Raw genomic sequence first — 24,249 nt, forward strand, 5'->3', positions numbered from 1 at the left:
ATCTGTCAACAGTATGCGACTTTATGAGTCTCTCAAGCAGCCATGGGGATGCACATGTCCAGGTTCCTCAGACATGCTGCAACCAGGGGTTCCAATGAAAGTACAAAGAAGGTTCTGGGAGATGCTGGCTGTCCAAAGATGAGCTGGGAAATTCTCACTCAATGCTGGAATCACTTACTCTTTTAAGACATTCAACTGATTGGATAAAGCATCATTGCTAATGGCAATCTCCCTGATTAATGCAATTGTAATCAGCTATCTATGATTTACCACTGCAGTAAAGTCAATGATGACTAAAGTCCATAAATACCCTTGTATTACAGTTTGCCCAGTGCTTGCTTGACCAAACAACTGGGCACAGTTACCTGGCTGAGTTGACACAATAGCCTAACTATGACAGGGGTGCTCTTATTCAAGTTCTCACTTTCAGCAAATGGGAGTGAGAGGATGAAAAGTTTTCATGAGGGAAGTGGACATGGCTCAACTGATAGAGCAACTGTCTACCATATGGGAGATCCAGGGTTTGCGCCCAGGGCCTCCTGGCCTGTGTGGTAAGCTGGCCCACGGGCAGCACTGCCACACGCAAGGAACGTGCCCCTCATTGAGCCATCTCATGTGAAAAAGCACAGCCCACCCAGGAGTGGTGCTGCACACACGGAGAACTGACATAGCAAGATGATGCATCAAAAAAGAGACACAGATTCCCAGTGCCACCAAGAATACAAGAAGACACAGAAGAACATGCAGCGAATGGACACAGAGAACAAACAACAGGGCGGGGGGGGGGGGGGGGGGGGACGACGACAAGAAAAATAAATAAAATAAATCCTAAAAAAAAAAAGGTTTCATGAGACCTATAATGATTTTAAGTTCCTGGTTGACCAAAAGGGAAACCTCAGTGTGTGAGCAGTTGGACAAAATCAGAAAGAAACAGAAAGTAATTTCCTAGCAGCTAACCTTAAAATGTGGAAGTCAAGTTCAGTGAAACTATTTAACAGTGTTTTTCAAACAGGGGCAATTTTGTTCCCCAGGATACATTTGGCAACATCTTTATTGTCACAACTGGTGGGGAAGAGGAGCACTTCTGCAGTATCTAATGGACAGAGGCCAGGGATGCTGATAAATAGCTTATAACAGGGAAGTGGACTTGGCCCAGTGGTTAGGGCGTCCGTCTACCACATGGGAGGTTGCGGTTCAAACCCCTGGCCTCCTTGACCCGTGTGGAGCTGGCCCATGTGCAGTGCTGACGGGCACAAGGAGTGCTGTGCCACACAGGGGTGTCCCCCGCATAGGGGAGACCCACGCGCAAGGAGTGCGCCCCATAAGGAGAGCTGCCCAGCGCGAAAGGATGTGCAACCTGCCCAGGAATGGCACCGCACACACAGAGAGCTGACACAGCAAGATGACGCAACAAAAAGAGATACAGATTCCTGGTGCTCCTGATAAAGATAGAAGCGGTCACAGAAGAACACACAGCGAATGGTCACAGAGAGCATACAACTGGGGGCGGGGGGAAGGGGAAAGAAATAAATAAAATATAAATCTTAAAAAAAAAATAGCTTTTAACATATAGGACAGCCCTCTCCCCAGCCCCCCCAGGCACACAAAGTAAAGAATCAACCAGTCTAAAATGTCAGTGTGCCATTGATATCCTGTTATAGAACCATGTGGTACGGACATAGTGGTATAGTTATTGTGGTATATGAGAGGGGGAAAAAAACCTGTATTTGCCACTTCATGGATTTTAAGCAATTAAAGAATGTTTTGGTGATAAGCTGCAACTTTGTTTAAATATGTTGATATGAAAAACTCAAAAATCAAGCAGTGACAAAGGACATTTAAAAATCAACTAGTAGATAGTTACAGTCTTTTATTCTAGTCTTCTGTTTACTTGTAGGAGGGAGTCTAATCAATCATTGAATTACAATTGCTAAACGTTACCACATGTTTTACAAAGTGGTTTATATTAGTTATTTTTAATTGCTATTATTTCTGCCTGTCTCTTTCACCCAAACATCCACCCATTAACATCAGAGTAAAGATTTTTAGGAAGCTATTTTCTTCCTTAAAATTCTCCTTGATATGCCCCCTAAACTTCTGTGAATCTTCGGTTTGCCTTTTCCTTACTGCACTAAGAAAAAAGGTTATTTCTATGCTTATATTATTCAGAATTTACTATTTATCTTTTTCTCCTCTTTTTTCCCTTAACATATGTCTTTTAATTTACAACCCCCTAGTGAAATCAGTCAAGTTTTATATAAATATTTTATTGTCAATAAGGTAAAAGGTCTATAAGGCAGTTTGTGTGTAAAAGGAGTTGCTTTGGTGGTTACTAAGAGAAACTTGAAGAAAATCTATAATAAATAATCTTGGGAAGATCTAGGTCAGTTCTTTTAAAATAAAAGTAAACATAGGGGTTAAAGTAGCATGGAAACAAGTTTTAGAAAGAAACGTAGACCTAAGACAGGTGAACAATTCCTAATAGTAGAGGCATTTAAAGATCAATAAGAAAATAAGGCTATGGAGGATAAATACAAATGGACTATTTTTTCTCTCTTTCTCCCTTTTACCAATTTAAAGGGGAATGACCTAGGATATAAGTAATCAAGACAGAAAAAATATAAGTGGAACAACATGAGAGTAGCTGAAAAAACCACCTGGTGGCCAACCCAGCCTAAGCCTCACAAAACACTTTGTGAAATTTGAAGCAAGGTTAATATTAAGGATAAATCACAAAGAACTCATGTTGAAATTGTTTTAAATTAAGTGCTTACTGAAAGAATTAAGGATTAGTTATAAAGATACATTATAATGAAAGATTCTTGTTAAGCCATTTACATTAAATACAAAGATTTGTTAAAACCATTTATATTAAATTAAAAGGTGATACTGCCATCTTAACTTTTTTTTTTGTCCAGGGACACTGTTCTAGTTTCCTGACTTCTAAATCAATACCATGCAATGGGTTGACTTAAACAATAGGAATTTATTGGCTCATGGTTTTAAGGCTAGAAGTCCAAAATCAAGGCATCACTCATCAAGGTGATACTTTCTTCCAGAAGACTGTGGTGTTCTGGGGCTGGCTGCTGGTGACCCTTGGTCCTTGGCTTTTCTATCACATGACAGTGCACATGGCTGCCTCCCCTGGCTTCTTGGTTCCACTGACTTCCAGCTTCTGGCTGCTCTCTTTCCGTGGGCTTCCCTGTAAGGCCTTCTGTAATAGGACTAAGACCCATACCCATTCAGTCGGCCACACCTTAACTGAAATAAGGTCACCAAAAGGTCCTATTTATAAGGGATTCAAACCCACAAGAATGGATTGTGTTTAAGAACGTGTTTTTCTGGGATATGTAGCTTTAAGACACCATGGATACCTAGATGAAAATGTAGAAAAGGCAGCCTAGATGCAGGGAAAATGATGGGCAAATTCACTGTTATTGTGTAGTTTAATATGCTAGGCATTGAGCTAAACAAACATTTTTCTGGTTAATTAGCTCGTGTCTTTTAGCTCCAAACCCCCCTTCTTTTCTTTGCTTTGTGATGCTGGGAATAGAGATCACAAGAGGAAGAAGTCAAGGATGGTGGAAAAGAAAGAACTTGATTCTTCCTGTTTTCTTGTTGTTCCTGGCATTATGGTTTCAGCAACAATTTGTTACACTTTCCTTTTTTTATTTCTATACTTCCAGACCAGCTTCACCAGCTTCCTAAGAGGTACCAGCACCAGCTGGACACTGCCTCCCCATCAGAAGTCTGAGTGCCTCTCTGGGGGTACCTCCTCCAAGCTTCTAGGCTCTACTATTTCAAACCCCTTTTCTTTGATCCCCTATCCTGAGGGGTGGTGGCGGTTTCCTGAAGTTATTATTTCTGTATTGTCTCTACATTCCTATTCATTTTTCCATTTAGCTGACACCTTTTAAAACGATCCCTATATTAAATTATGTTAAAACGATTGATGTATTTCCAGTTTCCTGGTAAGCCACTGACTGAAAACTGCACTTGAAGTAGGTTAAGTAACCTGCCCAATGACTGTTAGCTAGCAGGAAGCCTAGTTGGAATATCAGTCCACAAGTGCAAGCCCCAATCTTTGCCAATATTCCAGGAAGAATCAGAAACATGGAAGGAAAATCAGGAGAGTTGTGTGGGGCCACATTGTAAGAATTTTAAAGACGAATTCAAGAAAAAGGAATTTTAGAGACTATGTTAAGAATAAAAGGTGGAAATTCTCACTGATCAATTCTTTCTCTGTATATATATATATATCCCTTCTATATTGGCACCAAGATGACAGTAATGGGATTTTTTTTTTTAAGGCACGGACCCTTAATGAAAAAAGATAATAGCATAGCAAATTAGAAACACTAAGAAGTTGTGCAAGTTAGATAGCTGGTTAAACATGTGGGAATGAACTAAGCAGACTAGAGAAAAACAAATGAACCTATAGCAGCAATGGGGAGGCCATAGGGTAGATTAATCCATGTCTCAGAAAGACAAAAAGCTCAGAAATTGAAGGCACTAGGTTTATATAGAGGTGGTGCTAAAAATAGTTAAGTTTTGATGATCTTCTAAGAAGTAATTAGATCATCATTCCCTTCACCACAATCTACAGTTCAGTGATTCCATCTTCCCCAAAATCAATGGAAGGATTATGATTTAAAAGGGGAGTCTGAGTTTACCAATGCTGATGTCACATTGGTCTTAATGGGAGAGCAGTTTGGATGGAAGGATGATGGAAAATGGAAAACTCCATGGTTTAGAAGTGAATGATTGGGAACTGTTTAGAGGGGACTGGTGGATAGTTGACAGAACAAAGTTTTGGAAGGACAACATTTGGAGCAAAGGGACTGGGTGGTCTTTTATAGGAGAGATTTTGGAAGTGAAGAAAGTAAAATGGGTGAAGGTATTTGGAGAAGAGTGTAGGAAGATTCTGAAACTTGAACGTTTTCTGTATGAGGAGACGATGAAATAAAAATGTTTGGAAAGAGCAACTGAAGTTTTAATTGGCTATATAAAGAATCAAAACAGGCAAACTCCCCCACCCCCATTTTTCTGCCATATGTTATCTCAAAAATGATTCCTTAAATTTACATAGAATAGGTCATAAACATGTAGCCTGCAGGTCCACCTTAAGCTCCAAATATGTGGGTGTTTTTTTAATTAGTTGCAAACATTTTGAAACTTATTAACTTTAGGCTTCTTCTTGAAAGAATGGATGATCCTACGACACTGGACATACATTTCAGAATGGCAGTATTTGGCTGAGTAGAGAGTGATGAGAACTTTCTTTAGGTGGAATATGTGTTCCCTAACCCCCATCAGTTATTTTACTTTTTCCACCTGTGAAGTCATTTGAGTTTAACACCCCTAATAAAGCAACAGTCCCTTGAGTATCACCAGGCCACCTGTGCAAAATTGAGGCATGACTATTATTTGTATTTTTCAGAACAAGAGATGTCCAGCAACATAGGAATCCCTACCCATTACTTTTACTCGTATACTGAGAACTACTGATGAATCAAAATGCCATTTTTAAAATGATTTCAAGATTGGATTAATTTCTCCTATAACTACTACTGACCTTCTAAGACCATCAAATCTGTTCTCATAAACTCACCTGGTCAAGTAATATCACTGTCACTGAAGAGTATACTCTGTCATGTGCTAAAAGACAAGCCATTCTGAGATGACTAGTTCTTCTGCATTTATTTATATATAGTAATTTATCAAATTCAAGCTTCTGACATAGCGTTTGGTACAGCAAAGTTTGATTATAAAACACAAATCCAAGCAGATGCCAGAACTTCCTTTATTTGAAAATAGTTGTCATAAGCCTATCAGCAGATGCTCATTGTTTTGTTTTCAAGAAATAATCCTTAGATGTGGTTCATTAATAATTTGCAGTTGATTTCCATCAGACTGTTCAATGAATATCAACGCTGAGAATCATTGGTAAAGTAAGCTTTGTGATCCCAAGGTAAGAGTCAATTAGAAAAGCACTAGCAATATTCTTTGAAAGTTTTAACTGGAGAAATCACTTCACTCAAATGTTATTAAGAGCTAACTAATACATGAGGACTAATGTATAACTATTAAGGAGCTTGCACCATGACAACAACTTCTTTCTTGACCTCAAATTAATTACAAGAACAATTTCTTAGGGTGTAAGTATCTTGGTCTCTTTTCATACAATGAATTACTGGCGTGTAGACCTCAATTTCTTTCGGTATTTTCTTATGAAATTGTTTCAGTTCTAGGAGGAAGCTCATAGGGTTTGGTTTGCTTGTGTAGTTTCTCTTCTCTTTTCTTCATAATTTCCCTGAAGCGATTTTTCTCCTTTAATTCTTTAGCTTTAAGTTCTTCTGCCTCACACATATCATCTTCCCTCTGTCGAATCTTTAGCTCTTCCTGCCACTGAAAAATGAGAAATAATCATTTAGATATATGTAGAATACAAACTGGTTCTTTGCTATTTTCAATTAACTGACAATTTCTGAGGATTTATCACTGCCTGAAATAGCATGAGACTAAAGACATTAAAAATGTGATTCAGGGAAGTGGGTGTGACTCAACAAATAGAGAGTCTGCCTAACATATAGGAGGTCCAAGAGTTCGATGCCCAAGGCCTCCTGATTCACATGATGGGCTGGCCCACAGGCAGTGCTGCTGTGCCCAAGGAATGCTGGCCCATGCAGGGATGCCCCCGCATAAGGGTACCCTCCGTGCAAGGAGTGGACCCCGCGCAAAGGAGAGCCACTCCTCATGAAACTGCAGCCAGCCCAGGAGCAGCGCCACACATGGAGAGCCGGCACAGCAAGATGACGCAACAAAAAGAGACACAGATCCCCAGTGCCACCTGATGAGAATACAAGTGGACACCGGAGAACACACAGTGAATGGACACAGGAAGCAGACAATGGGGGGGGGGGGGTGGGTGGGTAGGAGGAAGGGGAGAAAAATAAATAAATATTAAAAGAAGAAATGTGATTCAACTACAGATTTGTATTTTTATAAGGGATTTTAAAAGGAGGAAGTTTCATGGTATTCCATGAAAAAATTAATTTAGCTTTTCAAGTTACAAATGATCATATCAAGTTTACTCATAGTTTTTTTTTTTCACAGACATTATTTGGTCATTTTATATTCTACAACACTGGAAAAATATTTGTGATACCAATGATATGTGATATAAACCCCACAAAAACAGAATTCCCTCTTTACATTTTTAAAGATAGAAAACCATTCAAAAAAAGAGATAATAGAATTTACATTTCTATATCCTAAAGGATTTTTCTTACTCCATCAAATTGGTATTTACATGACAGGAAGGAATCATAATAAATGAAAAGCCAAAACCAAAAAGAACAAACACGGAAAATACAAATTTAAGTGAAAAGCAAAAACTTGTAATACTATTCCATATGAGGTTGAAAATGAAATTAATGAGACTAACAAATACCTATTTTGCAGCTGAACAGTGAAAGTACTTCTAAGGTAATCATCTCAACTGACCATGCTAATTCATGACACTAGCAGGTAATCTGGAATGAGCCCTAAAAATGAATGTGGGCGCTAAACTTGGATGTAATGGTGGCAAATCAATCAAATATCATTGAGTAAATTTTTCTCCCTCTAATACCTTTGGATAAGGGAAATGGTGAAAAGGGATGGTGAGCCCTCTGAAAGCTGGCTAAAAATTTCAGGGCAGAATGATTTCCTGGCATGAAATGCTAGAAACTCCTAAGGACACTATAAACTCCACCCCTTTCACCATTCCTCAGTCCATACATAAACACAAATGACCAGACTGAACTGAAAAACCTACCAATTAATATAGGATTGATATATAACAGTGCTGTACATCATGACTATATTTGTCATCTGGGATATATAGATATTAATATAACTAAACCTTACTGTCTGCAACATATCAATCAGTCTTTCCAAAGGCAATAAAAGTTTAAAAAAGTCATCAGACTTATATTAGAGTAAAATTTAAAAATTAAAGCATAATAAATAATATCCATGTTTTTTATTCCCAGTTAAATTTTAAAGACATAATAAATATACAAGTTACCTACACTTATCCTTAGACTACACTCAATTATCTACACTTATCTACACTCAATTATTACTAATATAACTAGTTTTTCAGAAACAATTTTGCATGAAATATCTGAAAAATTGGGGCAAAACATCGAGAACATTCAGGCACAGGCTGGAATTCATGATTTAGTTTAGTCTACAAGTTTTATGGTACCCAACTGTGAATTTTATCATTTCCTTGAATTAAATAAACTAAATAATAATATTGAATGATTAATAAATACCAATTTTATGTTATAATAGAAGTAGTGGCTGGTGTAATAATGATAGTATCTGTAAACAAAGCTAATTAACCTACCTTAACAAGAGAAATGTCAATGTACCTCATGGCTTTATTTTTTATATTGTGCAAAATCAACAGATAATTTATTCTTAAGAACTGTCACAAAATAGTATTCTTTGGCTTCCCAAACAGCATGTATAAAAGCAGTAAGGAATATGAAAATAGCCTAGAAGGCACTATCTCTAGAAGGCAGCTCTTAGGCTTTTCTGAAGCTTCAGAGAAACATCCATAATTCCAAAAGCCTTTAAGAAGCAATACTTACCAAGTACTAACTACTGGATTAGGCTAGCCATATATCACACAATTCGAATCCTATTTTTTGTCAAACACATTTACACAAAGGATTCCTTTTCCATTCTTTAACTTCAATATAGGCAATTTTCTAACCTCTGCTTGAATGCAGTGCTTACTTAGATAATACCTACACCCTTGGAAAGAGGAGCAAAAGTTAAGGTTGTTGGGAGCTATTTCCTGGCCCCTTCTCTGAAATTTGAATGACTGTCCTTTGCCTATGAAATTAGCCTTAGGCAGACCAAGGCTATCTCTTGTAATCTATTCTAGAACATTAAATGGAAATGAATAGTAAAATATAGATGATGCAAATTATGAACCATTAGGAATTATTTATAATAGTTTGTAAATATGATATACTGGTTCAGCAAAAACTTTACTAGTGAGTAGCATAACGATACTACAGCTCTCATTTTGTGATTCCAGGGTAACAGTTAGTCTCCAAACCTCAATACTTATAACTATTGCTACGGTGACTTATATATTAGCTATGTGGTAAATAACTATTTATTGTAATCAGAAAATGAAATAATCCTTTTTCCTTTGTTCAAAAGATCACTAATTAAATGTAAAGGGAAAAATAATCATGGAATATAGTCACATCTGAAGGATGATACAACGGTTCATGATAACAGTAATTAAAACACATTCTATATGCAATTGGACCCAGAATGTATCTAAAAAAAAAAAAAAAAAGCAAAAAGCAGGAAAGCAAGTACTTTCACTCTGACATGAAATGACTGACTAAATGTAGACAGTGGATTAAAGTATTATCTTATGAGAATGGCCTTGTATTGCCATTACTAGTTTAATTCATACAAAGAACAAGGTGACTACCAGTCTTTCTTATCTATCAAGGGTAAAGAATGGTCACTGAAAATTGAGTCAAAAGATATTGTTCCGTTATTAAAACTTCATTGCAGAAGAAATTGGTGCTCCATGTTCAAATATCAGATTCTTGTCCCAAGAAATCATTACTGGTTCACAGAACAGAATTAGACTCATTTTTTACAAATGACAAAAGGCCAAATTTTCTGTAACCCAAAGAAAGCACTGAGGCATATGGGTAGTACAGTAAGCTGTAATTTAGTTTGGCAATGCCCAATCATGGTTAGACTTTTACATTCCACATGTTAATGTTTCATTCTCAGAACTACACTTGCTAATCCAAGGTCCCTTTAAATAACGATGCTTATCGAGCTAATTTAAGGAAATGAATCTTACATGATGGTCAATGATTCTTGCCAACTCTTTATCTGCTCTGGTGAAGAAATCTGGGTATGGAAACATGGGGAGTTCTGACAGAGATGGATGTTTCCTTCAAAAGAGCACACAAACAGATGCAATATTAGATATAGGCATTTCTCTTCTCCAGAGTTAGATGTGTAAGTCCTAATTCATTCTTTTTTTTTTTTTGACATTTTTCTTTTTCTTTTTTCTTTTATTCATTTTTTTAAAAATATTACATTCAAAAAATATGAAGTCCCATTCAACCCCACTGCCCCCACCCCCCACTCCCCCCACAGCAACACTCTCTCCCATCATCATGACACATCCATTGCACCTGGTAAGTACATCTTTGGGCATCACTGCACCTCATAGTCAATGGTCCACATCATAGCCCACACTCTCCCACGTTCCATCCAGTGGGCCCTGGGGGGATCCACAATGTCCCATAGTTGTCCGTGAAGCACCACCCAGGACAACTCCAAGTCCCGAAAACGCCTCCCCATCTCATCTCTTCCCCCCTGTTCCCAGCACCCAGCAGCCACCATGGCCACCCTTCTCACACCAATGCCACGTTTTCTCTGTGGACATTGGATTGGTTGTGTCCATTGCACATCTATGTCAAGTGGAGGCTTAGACTCCACATGGATACTGGATGTAATCCTCCTGCTTTCAGTTGTAGGCACTCTAGGCTCCATGGTGTGGTGGTTGACCTTCTTCAACTCCATGTTAGTTGAGTGGGGTAAGTCCAATAAATCAGAGTGTAGGAGCTGAAGTCTGTTGAGGCTCAGGGCCTGGCTATCATTTTGTCAGTCCAGAGATTCAAATCCCTTAAATATATCTTAAACCCCAACACCAACTACAATTCCAGTGAAGTAGCAGGAAAGTCTTGTGAAAAGAGATCCCATCTGAGTCCAGTTCCATCACGCAGAAACACCAGCTCCAAAGAAGGGCCATCTGACATGGCAGTGAACCCCATCTGCCATGACCATAGAACCCGTGGGTCTCTTTAGCCCTCAAAAGAACCAATACCTGGGGTTGTGTCTACTTTATCTGTCTCTGAGACTCTGCTCAGGTGTGCATAAGGGCAATCCTTCTGACAACCTCCAGACTCTTTTTTAGAGACTCATAGCCATATAAACTCATTTCTCCTCTCCATTTCCCCCTTACATTAGGTCAAACAGCATTTTAAAGTCATGTTATTATATGTAGACAGGGATATTCTGCTGATCTGCATTGAACCTTTAATTCAAGGTCATTTTCTAGTTGCATCTTCAGCTGGTATTTGGTAGTGATCCCTCGGTGCCAGGGAGGCTCATCCCGGGTGTCATGTCCCACGCTGGGGGGAATGCACTGCATCTACATGCTGAGTTTGGCTTCGAGACTGGCCACATTTGAGTAACATGAAGGCTGTCAGGAGGAAACTCCCAGGCACAAAGCTGCTCTAGGCCTTGTTCTTATTGAAGGCATATAGGCTCACAAGCATAGTCATTAGTATCAGGAACCCACTGTTGGACCCTCATTCCTTCCTGGTTCTTACCGTTGCACCTGGGGGACTGCCGCTGCTCCCCTAGGGACCATGACAGAGCCCCCCCGGCCAGGAACCCAGTACCCCCCGAGCTGTTGTTTTTAATTGTTTCCACTATGAGTATATCCAAACATTGCTATGCACCCTGGACCATAATTCATTCTTAAGCATTTTGATTCTACATTGTTAAAATAAAGCACATACTCTGTGCAGACTACCATATATTAGCTTCTAGTTTCTATAAACCTTCTTGGGTTACTAAAATGGGCATTTTTGAGATAGGGCATGACATGTAGGATGAGTCTTAGAAAATAATAAAGCAAGGAAAACTTCTCCTAGGAGATGTAAATATCACAGCCTGGTAACAGTGGCAAATGAGATGGTAGGATTTGAAGGGCTCAAGAAAGCCTGAAGAGGGGGTAAAATTTTCATTCCCACACATAGCCCCAGAACCCTAGAAATCCTAATGGAAGCCTAAGACTGTGAATGTGATCTAAGATATGCTATGCCTTCAAGGTTTCTGCAAGGTCTCTGTGCTACTAAGGGTGGAACTGTGGTAGGTTGTTTAGTATCAGCATGTGAAATTGTTGGCTGTGCAAAGCTGAGCCCCACACTAGTGGAGACTTAGTGTCAGACTGCCAACTTAATAACTGTACTATTAAGGTTATTATGGGAAAACGGTTGTGGGCTTCAGAATATATAGACAATAAAATGGTGAAAGAAAATGGTTTTGAGGGATAGAACGCAGGTTCAAAATAGAAGGTGCAAATAAGATCCTAAGAAGAGTCACAGCTCGTGAGAAATTTCTATATTCAACATGAATGATCAATTGTGTGTGTGTGTGGGGGGGTGTAGTACTTTTTTTAATAAATCAATTTTATTGATACATATTAATAAAGCTTAAATCCATCCAAAGTGTACAATCAATGGTATTCAGTATAATCACGTATTTGTGCATTCATCACTTCAATCATTCAAAGACCTTATTTGTTAAAGTGGCTTTACATGGTTTCTCCAGACTTCTTTGCCAGGGTTTATGCATTCTTAACACATGGACTTTCTTACAATTGTCACAATACACCTTGCTCCATCCCACTGTGGCTCATTTGTATAAGCTGCCCTCCCCTTCTCTAATGCCCTACTCTTGTTCCTCTATCCCTGCTGCAGGGCTGGTTAATACTTACTCATCCGCTAACTCTTAGTTCAAGTCCACTATCCTAGCTCTCAATCTACCATGTCCTTCCCTTCATCACACTCATCTCAGTTGTAATTTTGCATTTAGTTGTGTGCCTGTGTGAGTAGTATGTCTTCCATACTAGAGTGTGAGTTACATGAGTGTGGAGGTTTTCCTTGTTTACTTGTCATTGTCTCAGTGTCTCGGTGCCCAACACAGTGCCACTAGGCACTCAATGGATGTTTGTATGTTTGCTGAATGAATAAATGAAAGCTGTGATTTGCTTCAATTCCAATGATAGTCCCAAGACATCAGTAAGAGTCTACCACACAACACTCTTTAGTCAGTAGAATGGTGCCCAATATAACAACATTGCAAAAGAATGGTAGTATCAGGAGACAAGTTGCAGAGTGGAACTGACAGCAGGTGTTGAAAGGAAGACAACTCAAGTGGCAGGTAACTAGAAAACTGTCTAGGACCCTACACCAAGCCATAATCTCCAGAAGCACTGCAAGCAGAGGGGAGAGAAGAGCACTAAGCTTCACACCTCATGCAGAATGAGGGCCCTTAAGCCATTAAAGGAAAATATGACCCTAGAATGCTGGGGGGTTAGGGACATCCAAGGATAGACATTTCAGTTGACTCTACCCATTCAACAAAATTTGGTCACTTTTGATATTCAAAGAACTGTGCTAAATCCTGTAAAAATATAAATAAGACAGAATCTCTAAAAATAGTTAAAGGTCAAAAGTATTCAGGCAAGTTGCCTAAAATTCCTTCTTGAATAATACAAGTTTAAAATTTAAAAATGCATAAAACATAAGATCAAAAGACCTTTAAACTGAGAAAATTAAAAGGATATGCTTTCTATGCTTTCTTTTCAGTTGAGAGCTTATATTAGAAAAAGCAAACACACATAATTACAATACAAAACAACCTGGGACATGAAGGAGGTAAACATTCAATGATATATACAGAAAAATAAATCATTAAACACATACGCTTTGTACTCAGGCAGTTCTTGGAACAAATTTTGGGTCTTCCACTTAGCGTTATTTAATCCCTCTGCTCCTCAGTTTCTGCATTTTAGTATGGAAAAATAATAGTACCTATCTTGTAATGTTTTTATAGGGATTAAAAAGGGATAAAACATAGAGCACATTTGACAGAGCAAACATTAAACAAGTTTTAGCTGTATTATCTTTATGATCATTGTTACCAAAAGAATACACAAGAGGAAGTTATAGGTTTTAGCTGGTACTGTCAAGTAAGGGAAAAATGAATGGGAGAGAAGACAATTTAGGTGAACTTTAAATGATCTGGAGTATTGTGATGTTTGTAGTAAACTAGGAAGTGGAGAGAGACTCTTGCAGAAAGATGGCAAGACAGGAGCAAAGACTCAGAGGAAGGAAACAGAGAACTCATTTGGGGAGAAGAAATAGAAATTGAGATGTTTGGGAACTGGAATGCATTTAAAAGAAGAGTATGTGACTTATTCATTCAAACTTGTATTTAGAAAGGGGATATTAGTACAAGCAGTGGGAAGATAAAAAGGAAAAACAACTAGATACTGCCCTTAAAGAATTCAAAGTTCAAATTGAAGGGAAACATGTGAACAGACAACTACAGTACAATGGAAACACTTCTGTGAAAGAGATAATAGTAGGTGCTGTAGAGTAGAAAGGTGAGTGGATAGGGTAATTTAACTAGTCATAAGAGTAGCTAAGAAAGAACTTCCTGGATTAGTTATATATGATTGACCAAATAGCATGATGATGAGACTTGTGAAAGGACACATTGGGATACAGTTTCTTTAATATAATAAAGATGAGAAATGTAGAGTGGTATTTACAAAAAGCATAGATATCATATTTCCTTATATGGAAGAATGGTTTTTGTCAAGGCCTGAAGGCACTGGGGTATGGAGTGAGAATCCCATGAGGCATGAGCTATTCCCCAGGAGCAGGTACACTTTCCTCTGAGAAAAGTCTTGATTTTGATGGCAACAAAATATCAGAGACAGAATAGACACTGTCCAAGGAATCCTGATTCATTTTAAAAGGGAACAATATTAGAAACTTGAATCTGGGAAATAGATGGGATATTGGATTATTTCACAAAACTGTTGAAGTTAAGCAGGATGATACCAGAGAGAGAGGCTACTTAAATCACTCTGACAGAGTATAGAAAATCACCTTTAATCAAAAGATCATGGGTTCATGCTATTTCTGATTAAATTAACTTTGTCTTTTTAACTTTCTCTAAACTAAGAGCTTACCACTCAAATTTTTCCCTCTGTTCATTTGCTTTGTCATACAATACTAAAGAGTACCAACAAAATTGTGTATTCAAATTGCAGAATTGCCTCCAACATTTAGAAGTTGTCATTTTTTGTCCTTTTGTCCCAAAAGGATTAATATCCAGATAAGAAAATAAATTTTCTACCCCCTCTAAGGGAAACTGAAGAATCTTTAGATTCGAAACATCTATTATTTCAAATGGAATAACGTAAGATCTGTAAACAGTAACAACAGACAGCATGATACAGTCAAATAAAAGCCTTTATGGAATTTTTGTTTGTTTTTGTTTTCCTCAAAATTTTCATTTAGTTCTTTTACATGGACATTAGTCCCATGATTTCTTACCATAGGGAATTTTTGTTTTAGACTCCAATTTATTAAAAATCTTTGAAAAAATACAAATCTCAATATTGTAATAATTAAGCTTTCAAATGTCATTAAGGATTTCCATTTGTTACTCTGGTCGAAACACCTGCAGCAAACCAATGCTCCTACAAAAAACAACCACTATAAGAGGTATATTACAAATAAAATATTATAAATAAAATACATTTGAAGGCATTAGTGAAGCAACCTGGAATCTAAGGTCAGGATCCCAGAGAGAAAGGAGCCATAGGTAAGTAAGCAAAAAACATATTCTGCAAAATATGTTTCCCCATTGACTATTTCTCCATTCTTTTCATAGAGTAAAAGGTGAAGCCAAGCAGAGGAAAACTGATCAGAGCTGAGAAGTTAGCAGAGCATTTGGCAATCTTACAGGGTTAAAGAGACTAATATTAGAGTTAGAGTTGCCAAGGTGTTAGCTCACGCTTGAGGACCAAGCTTAAGGGAAGGAGTTCCACAAGGATCACTGGTTATCCCCTCAAGGTATTTGCTGAACTTTAATCTGAACAGGCTAAGAAGGCAAACCCTCCTCCTCTGCCTGCTACCCGCCCCCCCCCCCCCACAAAGTCAATGAAAAGTAGAGTGGAATTTCGCAGAAATTTTTTCGGTATTAAGAAAAATACTTGGCATACAGTATCCACAAAAAATAGGTGAAGCCTTGATAAAGCTTTCATTTGTGATCTGGAAATCTATATCCTGGGAGTATGTGTGAATCAGATACAGATCCAACTTAAAAAATGGCTACATCAGCCTGGAGTCAGTTCACTCACTGGTTGGATTAAAGTGCTCTTCCCTCATCAAGCTACATAGCAGAAAAAGTTGAATTCTTTCTGGAAGAATGTAGCAACAGCCAGGAGCTTTTATAATATTTCACACAAAAGATAAAGCATTAAATAAAAAGTAAAAGGGATGTCAAGAAAAAGAAGGACAGAGTTCATCAGCTGATGAATGGATTAACAAAATGTGGTATATACATACAATGGAATATTACTCAGCTGTAAATAGGAATGAAATCCTGATACATGCGGCAACATGAATGAGTATGGAAGACATAATGTTGAGTGAAATAAGTCAAACACAAAAGGACAAATATTGTATGATCTCACTAATTTGAAATAATTAAAATAAGTAAAGTCTGTATGACTAAGAGACTTCAAAGTGAGTTGGGAGGCCATTCCAGAAGTAGCACTTATGTACATCTCAACAGGATCTCATTGACAGTACAAGTAGATACTACCCAAAATAGTAGAACTCCTCAGGGATATGGTGGCATCCAGACACTGTAGTCAGGGCAGATAGCTCAGGAATTTGACCCCTTGTCAGTGGACCCTAATCTGGTATTTATGTTCCCCAGTGTGATAGCGTTAGACTCAGCAGTGGTTCCCTATGCATGACTTTTTTGTCCTTATATTTGAACCTATAATTAGTACTAGAGTTGGTAATTGTACATCCAAGAGGCATAAATCTTTAGGCTGTCCATGTGCCAGATGAGCCCTGAATCTCAATGGAGTTGCAACACCTACTCTCTAGTTCAATGGACTCACTGAGGACAACTAAAAGGGAGGAGATGATGGACAAACAACTTACCAAGGAACTGAGAGCACCTACAACTGCAAACAAGAGAGTCCCATCTACTGGCTGTATAGGATAAAAGCCCCCTTCAATTAACAGTGAAGTTGGCATCAACATCCCAGAGTCCTCAGGATTAGGAAATGAAACTATGGACTAATATAAAGTTACTGGTATTCTACTATAGACTTACTGTGACTCTAGCAATGAAAGAAATACTATTGTTGTGGAGGCAGTGACCCATGGATGTTCTGGGGTTAGGGAGAGGGAAAAACAGGTGCAATAGGAGGGCATTTTGGGGAGTTGGGAATCACCCTGAATGACATTTCTTTTTTTTTTTATAATTTTTTTATTTTTTATTGACTTTGTAATAATATTACATTAAAAATATATATGTGAGGTCCCATTCAACCCCACCCCCCCACCCCCCCCTCTCCCCCCCCCCCAACAACACTCGTTCCCATCATCATGACACATCCATTGGATTTGGTAAGTACATCTTTGGGCACCTCTGCACCTCATATACATTGGTTCACATCATGGCCCATACTCTCCTCTATTTCATCAAGTAGGCCCTGTGAGGATTTACAATGTCCAGTGATTACCTCTGAAGCACCATCCAGGGCAGCTCCATCCCGAAGACGCCTCCACCTCTCATCTCTTCCTGCCTTTCCCCATACCCTTTGTCCATTATGTCCACTTTTCCCAATCCAATGCCACCTCTTCTATGTGGACACTGGATTGGTTGTGTCCATTGCACCTTTATGTCAAGAGGAGGCTCAGATTCCACCTGGATGCTGGATGCAATCCTCCCATTTTCAGTTGTAATCACTCTAGGCTCCATGGTGTGGTGGTTGTCCTTCTTCACCTCCATCTTAGCTGAGTGTGGTAAGTCCAATAAATCAGATTGTAGGTGCTGGAGTCTGTTGAGGCTCAGGATCTGGCTATCACATTGTCAGTCCAGAGATTCAAATCCCCTAAATATATCTTAAACCTCAACATTAACTGCACCTCCAGCACATTAGCATGAAAGTCTTATGAAGGGAGATCCCATCTGAGTCCAGATTCATCACACATAAACACCATTTCCAAAGAGGGGCCATCTGCCCTGGTAGTTAACCCCATCGGCCATGACCATAACTCCCATGGGTCTCTTTAGCCCTCAAAGGAACCAATATCTGGGGGTTGTATCTGCTTTATCTGTCTCTCTGACTCTGCTCAGTTGTGCATGAGGGCAAACCTTCTGCCAGCCTCCAGACTCTTTTTTAGAAACTCGTAGCCATATAAACTCATTTCTCCTTTCCATTTCCCCCTTACTTTAGGTCAAACAGCATTTTAAAGTCATGGTATTTTATGTAGACATGGATATTCTGCTGATCCGCATTGAACCTTCCGTATAAGGTCATTTTCCAGTTGCATCATCAGTTGGTAGTTGATAGTGGTCCCTCGTTGCCAGGGAGGCTCATCCCCGGGTGTCATGTCCCACGCTGGGGGGAAGGCATTGCATTTACATGCTGAGTTTGGCTTCGAGACTGGCCACATTTGAGTAACATGAAGGCTGACAGAAGGAAATTCCCAGGCACAAAGTTGCTCTAGGCCTTGTTCTTATTTTGGGTTTATCAGCTCACAAGCATAGTCATTAGTATCAGGGGCTCACTGTTGAACCCTCACTCCCTCCCGGTCCCCACCACTGTACCTGGGAGACTGTCGCTGCTCCCCTAGGGACCACGACAGAGCACCACTGGCCAGGAACCCAGTACCCCCCCTACTGTGGTTTTTAATTGTTGCCACTATGAGTATATCCAAACATTACCATGCACCCTGGACATATGTTCTGTACAGCTCCCTGTCAGTCATATCTGAATGACATTTCAATGACAGATAAAGACCATTATATACCCTGCCATAACCTACAGCATTGAGTGGGAGAGAGTATAAACTACAATGTAAACTATAATCCATGCTTAGTGGCAATGCTTCAAAATTGCAATGACTATAACACACTGATGAAAGATATTACTAATGTGGGAAAATGTGGGAGGTGTGGGGAGCAGAGCATAAGAGAATCCCCTATATAGTCTCTGTAATATTTATGTAATCGAAGTATCTTTTAAAAAACAAAAAAAGTTAAAAAAAAAAAAAAAGCAAACGCATAAAGTCAGAATTTAGGATAAAGGTTACCAGAGAGTGGAGTGAGAGTAAGGAATAGGGCATTGTGATGGTTAGGCTAATGTGTCAACTTGGCCAGGTAATTGTGCCCAGTTGTTGGGTCAAGCAAGCACTGGGCTAATTGTAATACAAGGACATTTATGGATTTTAGTTACCCTTGACACTACTGCATACATAGCTGATTACATTTACATCAGCCAGGGAGATTGTCATCAGCAAAGACTGATGCTTTATCCAATCAGTTGAATGCCTTAAAAGGGGAAGTGACTCCAGCACTCAGGGAGAATGTCCCAGCTCATCTCTGGACAGCCAACATCTCCCAGAAACTCATCAAGGACTTTCACAGGCCTTTCATCAGAGCCCTTGTTTGCAGCCTGCCTGCAGAACCTGGACTTGTGCATGCCCATGGTCAAGTGAGAGACTCATAAAATTTCTTACTATTGACAGATACCTCCTGTTGATTCTGTTTTTCCAGAAATCCCTGCCTAATACAGGAGTGAAAGCTTAAAATGTACCGAGTTCCTATTTGGAACAATGAGAATGTTTGGTAATGTATGGTGGTGATGGTAGCACAATGTTGTGAATGTAATTAACAACAACGAAATGTATATATGAAAATGGATTAAAAAGAGAAATATTAGTTTATATATAGGGTACTAAAAAAAACTTTAAAAAAACTTGACGAAACTGCACTACAGTGAACCCTAGCTAAGCCATGGACTACTGCTAATAGTATAATTATTAATATGTGTTTTCATTAATTGTAACAAATGCAGTACCTCATCAATGCAAGGTGTTAATAGTAGGGGGTTATATCAGAATCCTGTATTTTATGCATATTGTTATCCCCCAACTTCTCTAATTAAAAGAAGTAGTAGTGACAGAAAAACCCAGCTACACAGAAGATAAGAATTTGGAGTTATCAAATATGGACTTTAAAATACCTATGATAAATATGTATAAGAAAATGAATAACAAGATGGAGAATTTCACAATAAAACTGAAATCTATTTTTAAAATCCCATAGTAATTCTAGAATTTAAGAAGGCAGTAAGTGAAGTTAAAATATCAATAGATGGGGAAGCAGATGTGGCTCACACAATTGGGCTCCATTCTACCATATGGGGGGTCTGGGATTTGGTTCCCAGGGCCTCCTGGTGAAGGCAGGCTGACCCACACCACAAGCTGATGATGCAACAAAAGAGATACAGAGAAAAGACAATGAGAGATATGGCAAACCATGTTGCTGAGGTGGCTCAAGCAATTGAATGCCTCTCTCCCACATTGGTGGTCCCAAGATTGGTTCCTGGTGTCTCCTAAGAGAAGGATGAGAAGAGAAGACAAGCAGACATGGAAGAATGCACAGTGAGTGGACACAGCAGACAGCAAGCGCAGGCAGAAGTGGGGGTGGGGGACAGAATAAATAAAATAAAAAACAAATCTTAAAAAAATGTTAATAGATAGATATAATAGCAGAAAAGATTAGTGAACTGAAGATAGAAAAATAGAAATATCTAGGCTAATGCAAGGAGCAAAACTGATGTGAAATATAGAAAAGAGCAGAAGAGACATGAAAATGTTCAAAGGAGCATTGTTGATAGACACAGAAAACTAGATAAAACTCAATCAGTAAATTGTGATATATTTATAAAATGGAAATATTTTAAGCTTAAAAAGAACATAAATGAATGAACTCTACCTACATACAACCAGAATGAATAAATTGTGGTAGATTTATAAAATAGAAATACTATAAAGGAGTGTAAATGAATGAACTCTAGCTAGATACAAGCACAAAGAATAGTTTGAGCACAAAAAGCAAATATGCATACATTTATGGCAGAACTATAAAGAAAAGCAACAGGATGGTTCACAAAATTCAGGACAATAGTTCCTTCAGTGTGGTACATAGAGCCATGCAACTAGGGAAGGGCAGAAAGAGGGTTCTATTTTGGTGATATTGGTTTCTTAACCCAAATGATGGAAACTCGGGTAATTGTTTATTATTATTATTATTAACATTGTCATCATCATTATCATTATCATTACTATTACTTAAACATGAAACATGTTTTGCTCTACCAGGTTTGCTTTCGGTGGTAACTGCATAATTGTCAAAAAGAAGAGTTATGATGGCATTTTTGTACAGATAAATTGATGAATATGGACAATTAGACCATGTGTGAAATATCATTTTGACAAAATCCAAATAGACTGATTACATATTTGCAATGCTGCTTGCACCTGGATACGACCAATATTAATTGCCTATGGAATATCTCAGATGCTAACATAGCCGGAAATTTAATGGTCTTCTAGGAGGCTGGTAGTCCTAGATGTTTTCATCATGTGGATAAGTTAGCAACTCTGTCCAGCCAGGAGCAATACCAGTATCTTAGGGCACCATTTAGTCCATGTCTTAGGCTTTCTAAAGTCACTCATATTAAAGTCCTAGTTCTCCATGGTCCTCAGCAGGCCCTATTTGGGAATATATGAAAATCTATTTCCCCAATATAACATAGTTATTCTCATTTATAAATCCCCTAATCATGATTTTTCTACTCCTTTTATCTGAATATAATTTTCGATTTATCTGTTAAGTATATATCCCAGAGACTTACTCTTCAGATTGTTCATATGCTGGCTTGTTCATAAGCTCTGAAATCCAGCAGATATGTGGCCAGCTCCTAGTCTCCAGTTCTCTGGGCCTGTCCTGGTCAACTAACAAAATCATGATGATGGATCAGCCCCAACCCAAAAGCAAGGAGTATCTTCAAATGCAAGCAAAACATTTTCATTCCACTGCCCCATAATAGCTACATCCTTTCTCAGCTTGAGCAGTAAGTGCAGACATTATCCCAAATCCTTCAAGATTGAGGAATGAAAAAAAATGGGGGGGATAGTGTAACTACTGACCAAAGCAGATTTATTGTAATTGTAGCTACTATTTGTGTTAACTGAGTATCTGGTAACATTGATATAAAAAATATTTTTTAATTAAAAAAAAAAAAGAGGAGGATTCAGGGTCCTTGGATTTGTGCCATTTCCAATGAACCCATCCCAGGGGAATCTGTTCCAGATATCAGCATCTACAATTTCAGTCTCACTTGTCCTTGTATGCCAGACTATTGATCTGACATTTTCCATATACTGTTTCTGCTAGAAAGTTTTAGGTGTCACTTTCATTTTGGCTATAAGCCCACAAAAAAGTAACTAAATAACCGGAAGCAAGGCTTTTAGAATTTTAATTTCTATTCAGTCCACCCAGTCAAACTATCTAATGGAGACATTCCACTAAAACAATTCGTTCTCTACTCCTAGACAAAGAATTCTGCAGTCTCTGGGCCTATGACTTTCCATGCTAGCACTGTAGATTTATCTTCTACTTCCGTTTATCTACAATTGCCTAAATCAATTAGTGTCTGAGGTATTTTCATCAATCCTATTTTAAACACGAATCCATGTGGTTATCACAACAGGATTGTGATGTGATTGACTGAAATATGCCAAAAGACAAAATAAAAAGTTGTTAAGTTTCTTAAAAGGGCCCTCAAACAGGAGAAAACATAATGTGCCCCCTGGTGGAAGTATGGTTTCGGTAAACTTCTGAAACAAATTTTGAAGAATGAGTAGGAATTGGTGTAGAAGTAGTATGAAAAATGGTGACTATGACTTAAGTGAACAGATGCATCCAAGTGCCCTTTGAGGGATACAGGTTGGGTGGAAAACAAATGATAATTTTAGTTTTGAACACATTGAGGTTAAGTGTCTTCCTACAGCAATTGGGGCTGGTTATTTTTGGCCTGGTGAATCACAGTCTTCCTGGGAATACTCTGTTCTCTGTTAAGACCACTCTTCCCTGTACCCTGTGTTGTTTCTTGTTCAATTAGTTCCTCATTTATGAGAATATAGTCTTAAGAACTAGACCTAGTGGACATATATAGAACACTGTACCCCAAAACAGCAAGATATATATTCTTCTCAAATGCTCATGGAATATTCTCCAAGGTAGACCTTGTTCTAGGTCACAGAACAAGTCTAAACAAATTTAGAAAGATTGAAATTATGCAAAGAAATTGTATAATCTGACCACAATGGTATGAAGCTGGAAATTAATAAAGGGTGAAGAGCCAGAATAGGAACAAATATATGGAAGTTAAACAACACACTCTTCAACAATCACTGGATCAAGGATGGAAATTGCCAGAGAAATCTGTAACTTCCTTAAAGTGAATGAAAATGACAACACAAAGGTCAGCCACCACACCAGGGAGCCAAAAGTGCCTACAACTGAAAGCAGGAGAATTGCATCCATCATCTATGTGGAATCTAAGCTCCCTCTTGATATAGATATGGAGCGGACACAACCATTCCAGGGTCCACAGGATGGAGGAATAGACTATGGATTAGAGTGGACTTACTGATATCTATTCATAAACTATTGTGATTAGTAATCAAAGAAAATGTAGCAATGATGTGGAGAAAGTGGCTATGATAGCTGCTGAGGGTAGGGAGTGGGAAGAAGAGATGTGATGTGGGGGCATTTTCAGGACTTGGAGTTGTCCTGGGTGGTACTGCAGGGACAGTTACCGGACATTGTATGTCCTCCCATGGCCCACTGGATGGACTGGGGGAGAGTGTAAACTATAATGTGGACCATTGACCATGAGGTGCAGCAGTGCTCAGAGAAGTATTTACCAAGTGCAATGGATGTACCATGATGATGGAGGAGGTTGTTGTTATGGGAGGAGTGGGGTGAGGGGGGTGGGGGGTATATGGGGACCTCATATATTTTTAATGTAACATTAAAAAAAATAAAGACAAAAAACTCACTGTCATGACAATAAACACTACATAACTCATCACATTAAAAAATTTATGAGATGCAGAGAGGGAAATTTATAGCTCTAAATGCCTACATTTAAAAAAGAAGAAGGAGCTAAAATCAAAGATTTAACTGCATGTCTGGGGGAACTAGAAAAGAACAAACTAACCCTAAAGCAAGCAAACATAAGTAAGGACATACAAAGGTTAGAGCAGAATAAAGTGAAATTGAGAATTTAAGAAGTTAGAAAAAAATAACAAAACTAGAACCTAGTTCTTTGAGAAGATTAATAAAATGGACAGATCCTTAGCTAGACTAACAAAGAAAAAAAAGAGAAAAGAAGCGAATAAACAAAATCAGAATTGAGTGAGGGGCTATCACTACTGACCCCACAGAAAT

The 24,249-nt window shown here is 38.5% G+C and overlaps 1 protein-coding gene across 5 annotated transcripts in view; it reads right to left on the minus strand.

Annotated features, from left to right (window-relative positions):
- Positions 1–5,684: 5,684 nt before the first annotated feature.
- TMEM232 (transmembrane protein 232) overlaps positions 5,685–24,249 on the minus strand; it is a 310,133-nt gene continuing 291,568 nt past the window's right edge. For 3 of the 5 annotated variants that reach the window (XM_058276997.1, XM_058277002.1, XM_071209324.1), the window contains 2 exons: positions 9,899–9,992; positions 5,685–6,408 (listed from right to left, as the gene is read on the minus strand). In XM_058276997.1, the coding sequence (XP_058132980.1) occupies positions 6,229–6,408; positions 9,899–9,992 (274 nt within the window). In that variant the 3' untranslated portion in view covers positions 5,685–6,228. The remainder of the gene's footprint in view (positions 6,409–9,898; positions 9,993–24,249) is intronic. The other 2 variants (XM_058276991.2, XM_058277001.2) reach the window with 2 other exon arrangements.

Source organism: Dasypus novemcinctus, chromosome 2 (assembly GCF_030445035.2).
Source record: "Dasypus novemcinctus isolate mDasNov1 chromosome 2, mDasNov1.1.hap2, whole genome shotgun sequence".
Taxonomy (NCBI): Eukaryota; Metazoa; Chordata; class Mammalia; order Cingulata; family Dasypodidae; genus Dasypus; species Dasypus novemcinctus.